The sequence below is a fragment of the Sinocyclocheilus anshuiensis genome, unplaced genomic scaffold, assembly GCF_001515605.1.
Source record: "Sinocyclocheilus anshuiensis isolate Anshui unplaced genomic scaffold, SAMN03320099.WGS_v1.1 scaffold1977, whole genome shotgun sequence".
NCBI classification, from domain to species: Eukaryota; Metazoa; Chordata; class Actinopteri; order Cypriniformes; family Cyprinidae; genus Sinocyclocheilus; species Sinocyclocheilus anshuiensis.
In genome coordinates, this window is record NW_015540971.1 from 40,695 (window position 1) to 46,553 (window position 5,859).

The window sequence follows — 5,859 nt, forward strand, 5'->3', positions numbered from 1 at the left end:
CAACCAATTTGAATGTGACAAGCAACTGGTGTCTGAAATTAATTATATATATATATATACATATATATAAATAATTGGGGGGGGGGCAATAGGGATTTCGCCTAGGGCGTCAAATTGGCTAGAAACGGCCCTGATTGCGTGGATATAGTTGTCAGTTTGGTAGTATTTGTGAATCGTGTAGCTACAGATGTTCCAGCTGTTAAAAACAACATTCGTGTCCAGTCGAGTGTTTCTGGCCATGAATATATGAAAACAGTTTGCAGAAATGTCTTTGGCTACAGAGAAATAAAAACACGGGCAAGAAATGCTCTGACGAAATAAAGATGTAAACGTGTGGCTGCACATGGCCTTTAATCGGCCGTGAACAAAGGACATAAATAGTTTTACAGGCAATAAAAGGTATCGTCCGTCAATATGTTTTCGTTTTTCTTCACTCCTTGTGTCTTTCACTGGACACTCCACAGTAAAAAGAGAAAGTTCTCCGGTACTAGAGATGATCGTAAGCGGCAGCGGAGGGCGGCTGCGCGTGGGCGGAACTGTAGTAATACGGAGAGCCTGCAGGGGCGACAGTGAGCACTGGACAGTGAGCAGACATTTGTTATGTGTCCCTGCAGCACAAAAGCAGTCATAAGCAGCACAGGTATATTTGTAGCAATAGCCAACAATACATTGTATGGGTCAAAATTATCCATTTTTCTTTTATGCCAAAAATCTCCTATCCTAACAAACCATACATCAATGGAAAGATTATGATGTATAAATCACATTTTCACAAAATTGACCCTTATGACCGGTTTTGTGGTCCAGGATCATATTATTTTGTATTGTAGAAGCTTCAGTTAGCCTGCACTGTAATTTTAATTAAATCAGGAGCTGGAGGGCTAACAGCCGTCTTGTGACTGTGGCATTATTTCTTTCCACAGAAATGCTTGATAGCCTGAAGACACAAAGAGTTACTAGCAGAAGGTAAACTCACCTCAGAGGACATGTGACTGAAACTTTATGCAATAGTTGAAGGGCAAGGTGCTCCTATTTGTGTGTATGCAGGTGTTTTTTTTCCTCACATGCATAGTGAAAACCCTCTACTAGACAACCATAACCACGTGTGGATGCCACATTGGCCAAACGGAGAGAAGTGAAAGTACTCAGAGAGACTGCTGGACGTACCTAATATGCTGGAGTTGGTGAATCTCCAGGCGTCACTGTAGGACGTGTAGGGCGCGTGGCTATAGGTCTGGCCCGTGTATTCTGGACCTGCAGATGAACACGCATCCGTTACAAACACATAAACGACAACAGCAAGCACACCACTGAACTCCTGATGGCAGACTCACACTGTCGTCCTGCGTGAGGCGGCTCAAGCTCAAGCTCATCGTTCACTCGCGGTTAGAGGCGCTCGTAAAGCATTAATCCGGCGGGCCGGGCAGGTGGACTCACTGGTGCATACAGTCAGACTGCTTTAGCGTCTCTCCATCCCTCACTTCCTCCTTTAGCCTTTCATGCTCCCGCCGCCTCCCTCTGACATTCTTTTTTTAACATTCCAATATCTAATTGGTAATTATGAGAGCCGGATTGAATCCCCCCTTCAGTGAGTAATTCTGTATGAACGCTTCCTCTCAGTGAGCCCACCAGAAAAATAATAAATCAGACCCTCTCATTTCGCGCTTGGCAGGGCAGACTTCATATGAAAAAAGAAAAGTCTGAGCAGCTCCATCAAGCTCTGCTGCATCTCCTCCTGCCGTTTGCTCCTTAATGTTAATACTCTCTGTATACGCTTTCCATATAGACTGTGCATTCATTCACAGGGCTAGTCTTTCTCTCCGTCTCTGTGGGGCCGATGGTCACGATCCCTCTGTGGGGCCCCAGCGGTCGGGTTAGAGAACTCCCGGACCTGCTCTACCGCAGCTAACCAGCTACTGATTAACCCACCCGTCCCTCTGTTAATCTCTAACCGGCCTCCCGGCGCTGTCACGCGCTCTGTGCGCTCCTCACATTTGACTGTTTTCAGAGAAACTGTGCTGATGTGAACGCTGAATCACAAAATTAGATTTTTACTTTGAGCTCACTGAGCAGATGTTTTATCCAAATGATTAACATCACAAGCCATTTGTCATCAGAGCCAGATTCACAGCGTCTAATCTCTAAACTCGAGCAGCGATGCAATGCAGAAAGGAAGACATATGATTCTTTTAATAACTAGGAATTGCAGTCAGAGCCTTTATGGCTGTGGATTTGTTGTGCAGTTGCTAGGCTGTTCTGGTTGGTTGCTAGGAGGTCACTGGCCCGTGCCTCCATTAGACTGTAGGCCTGTGTTTTTGTGCATGAAATTCGCTTCACAGACATACTTTGTAATTTGAATATTGTCTGAACTGAACACATCTGCTGTATTTCACAACAATTCACTGTGAATTTTGAACTCTAAGAATGAAATGGTTCAAGTTTGGTGGTTCAGACACATCCACCATATGAAAAATAAAGAGATTACAAGTGCAACATTTTCTCTGAACAGCCAGTGTCACTTCAATTAACTCCTTCCCCTAATTAGATATAAAATGTAAGGATTATATCATTAGATGTCAATATTGTTTTCGAGCACAGGACCTCGTGTTACGTCTCATCCAGACCAGAGACTGAGGCCTGAGCCGTAACCCATCCGCATCAGAACAGAAAATGTTGTTTCAATAATTGTTTAGAAAAAATAGTGACCCTTGCTTTAACAAACAGCACATGGGAATTCATAAAGCTGGCTCACCTGCTACCATCCCAGTGATGGTGGAGGAGGAGAAGCCGGTCTGCGCGGCCGAGGGGATGTGTGGAGGATAACCGGGCATCATTGAGCTCGCCACATCTCTGCCTGAAACAAATCCACCCATCCCTTAGTCTCACAGTCCACTACGATGATGGATGCATGAGCGATGCGTGAAGCTTTACCTGCGATGAGCGGCAGGCTGCCGAACTGCCCGTGCACTGGGGCATGATGGGAAAATGAGTGGAAGCCATGAGATAAATGAGTGGCGTTGCTGCAGCTGTTAGCAATGGGTGCTGATGACGAGGTGAGCTCCAGGAAAGCTGCATTAGCGATGATGTTGGGGGAGGGGCTTGAGCTGTTCACCTCGGGTGACATTTCCTGTTTCAGACAGAGTGGGAGGGGCTGTAGAGCTTCTGGGGCGGAGCAACGGTTGACAGACAGGTGGAAAAATTAACGTATGAATGTTAATTGACGTGCAGCAGAATGGATTACAATAATCACACATATGCAAAATGATGACAATAATAGTGAATACAACAATCAAATGAGTTATGAATTTGGGGAATACCAGATGGAGCGGTTTGCTACTTTTTGTGCAGTAAATGTGCCTCTCTTCTTGTAAATATCGTTCTGATGAGGAGAATAAATGAGGAATTAAAGGCATTTACATGTGGATTATGGTTATTACCTGCAACCACTGTGTATCCCTGATGGGCCGCCAGGTTTCGACTGACAGCTGAAGCTCCTTTAGCCTCGTCCAGACTGCCGTTGATTAGTGAGAGAGGATAGAGCACCTGCAGGAGAGAGAGAGTCAGTAGCTGAAGGTCTACGCCGTGTCCGGGACAGATTTTCCTCCAGTACCTGCTCTGTTTTCCCGGCCGCGGTCGGGCCGAACGTATCGGAGCTGTAGTGGTGCCGTTCGAAGCCACAGTCCAGGCGCTGGGATGAGAAGTGTTCGGCCCTCAGCTGTTTCCGGGGCCCGCCGCCGCTGCCCTGAGAGTCCACGCTGTGCCGACAGCTCTCCTGATCGCCTGGCACAACACAGGTCTCCTTTATTTATATAGCGCTTCATACTATACTGATTGTGTCAAAGCAGCTTTACAGTGTCAACAGGAAAATAGTGTGTCAGTAATGCAAGAGGACAATAACAGAGTCATTTTCCAGCTAAAGAGATTGAGTGATGTCATCATCCAGTTAAGCTCTCTTCTGTCTGTGCAATCAGTCAAGCGTCCACAACTAGGCAACAGAAGCTAATTATTTCTTTATTGACAACATTTGAACATTTCCGCAAAACCTGAAAAATGTGCCGCAGCAGATACAGATTCCACCGGTGACGGTCAGAGACTTTCTCACTCTCAGACACACATCAACTAACTCCATTTCAATACGTTTGTTCTCATTGCTGCCATGCATTCTCCCTAAATCCGTCTACTAATGCTACCTGGAATTTCATTTGTTTCAAGATCAAAATCATACCTCATGGAACGCCGGAGCAGCATCAGTCAGTATGTCACAGTTCATTTGTTAAACTTCGATATGTTTAGCGTCTGCGGTCTGAATCGGTGCATTAGAGTGCGACTCACTGTCGTCGTGGCTCCTCTTGCCATCGGCGCTGGTCTGTGGGATTCCCAGCAGGCCGCTGATGGAGTAGGTGGAGCCCAGGGAGTCCGACTGAGGAGATTCTGGAGGAGTGACGGCTGAACTGGGAACTGTCAATCAAACAGACCGTTTATTACTTTATTACTTCACTGAAGTGAATCAGATATTATCGGGAAGTGTTAGTGGATGTTCATACTAAGCGTATGTCCAGGACTGAGGCCTTTGCTGTCCAGAGGAAGGTTGAATGGCTGTTGAACTTTTGTGCGAATAATCCTTCAAGAGAAGAAAACAGCGGGTTAGCAGAGTTAATCAAGAAGGAAGGTGAAATGTGCACAAAGAAAATGAAGGACACTGGCGTTCTGTGGATGAGGTCAGGGGTCATTACCTGTTGATGGAGCTGACGCTGGGCACGGTGTCGCCGTCACAAGCACCCTCGGCCAGCAGCCGGTCTCGGATCTCCCACGCAAACATGGTGGGGTTCTGCCGCTTGTACTCCGCTATCTTTTCCACCACTTTAGGAGTCGCCACTTTCGGCTTGGAGCCCCCGATGACTCCTGGTTTAATGCTGCCCGTCTCATAGTACCTAAAAGAGAAACGACCGTTGAAACAAAACTCACGCGAGTTTCGCTGACTGCTTTCACTGCTTCCTTCTGACACCCGTCTGCTCACTTAGTCCTCATTAATTTCTGCTAGATTCGATCTGCATGTGTATATCATGCGCTGTGCTGTCTATTGTCTTATAGATTGTATACTGTGTGTAATGTTAAATCAGGAGAACTTGATATATGTGTCTGATAACGTTATGGCATCCAGAGGGAAAAAAACAACAGAAAAAATACCAGTATAGCATTTGCTACAGTAGAGCAGAGGAGACCTAACAAGCACTAAGAAAGGAAAAGTAGAATAACTGAAAGTGTTTGGGCCATCCTGTTGTTAGAGAGAGAGAGAGAGTGAGAGTGAAAGTGTGTGTGTGAGTGTGTGTGAGTGTGTGTGTGTGTGTGTGTGTGTGTGTGTGTGTGTGTGGGGGTGTGGGTGTGTGATGTGGCTGTTGTGTTTGAGCATCTGTGATAGAACTGTTGAGCTGTAGACGATGAGTGTGTGTGTGAGTGTGTGTGTGTGTGTGTGTGGGGGTGTGGGTGTGTGATGTGGCTGTTGTGTTTGAGCATCTGTGATAGAACTGTTGAGCTGTAGACGATGAGTGTGTGTGTGAGTGTGTGTGTGTGTGTGTGTGGGGGTGTGGGTGTGTGATGTGGCTGTTGTGTTTGAGCATCTGTGATAGAACTGTTGAGCTGTAGACGATGAGTGTGTGTGTGTGTGTGTTTAGTGTCTGTGTCTGTGGGAGCGTGCGAGCGTGCGAAACTAATTCGATTTTACAGTGTGCGTGTGTGTGCATTAGGGATGCACCAATACCACTTTTTCCAGTACTCGCCCGATACCGATACTTTTTATTTTTGGTACTTGCCGATACCGAGTACCGATACCAATATTTTATTGCATTTGTACATTTTTTA

General features: G+C 46.1%; 1 protein-coding gene across 1 annotated transcript in view; it reads right to left on the bottom strand.

The window, feature by feature from the left end:
- Positions 1-342: 342 nt before the first annotated feature.
- LOC107690081 (paired box protein Pax-8-like) overlaps positions 343-5,859 on the bottom strand; it is an 8,317-nt gene continuing 2,800 nt past the window's right edge. The window contains exons 2-10 of the mRNA XM_016488321.1: positions 4,734-4,931; positions 4,545-4,621; positions 4,333-4,458; positions 3,611-3,780; positions 3,438-3,543; positions 2,932-3,159; positions 2,753-2,854; positions 1,168-1,254; positions 343-555 (exon numbers count right to left, since the gene is read on the bottom strand). Coding sequence (XP_016343807.1) covers positions 488-555; positions 1,168-1,254; positions 2,753-2,854; positions 2,932-3,159; positions 3,438-3,543; positions 3,611-3,780; positions 4,333-4,458; positions 4,545-4,621; positions 4,734-4,931 — 1,162 coding nt within the window. The 3' untranslated portion in view covers positions 343-487. The remainder of the gene's footprint in view (positions 556-1,167; positions 1,255-2,752; positions 2,855-2,931; positions 3,160-3,437; positions 3,544-3,610; positions 3,781-4,332; positions 4,459-4,544; positions 4,622-4,733; positions 4,932-5,859) is intronic.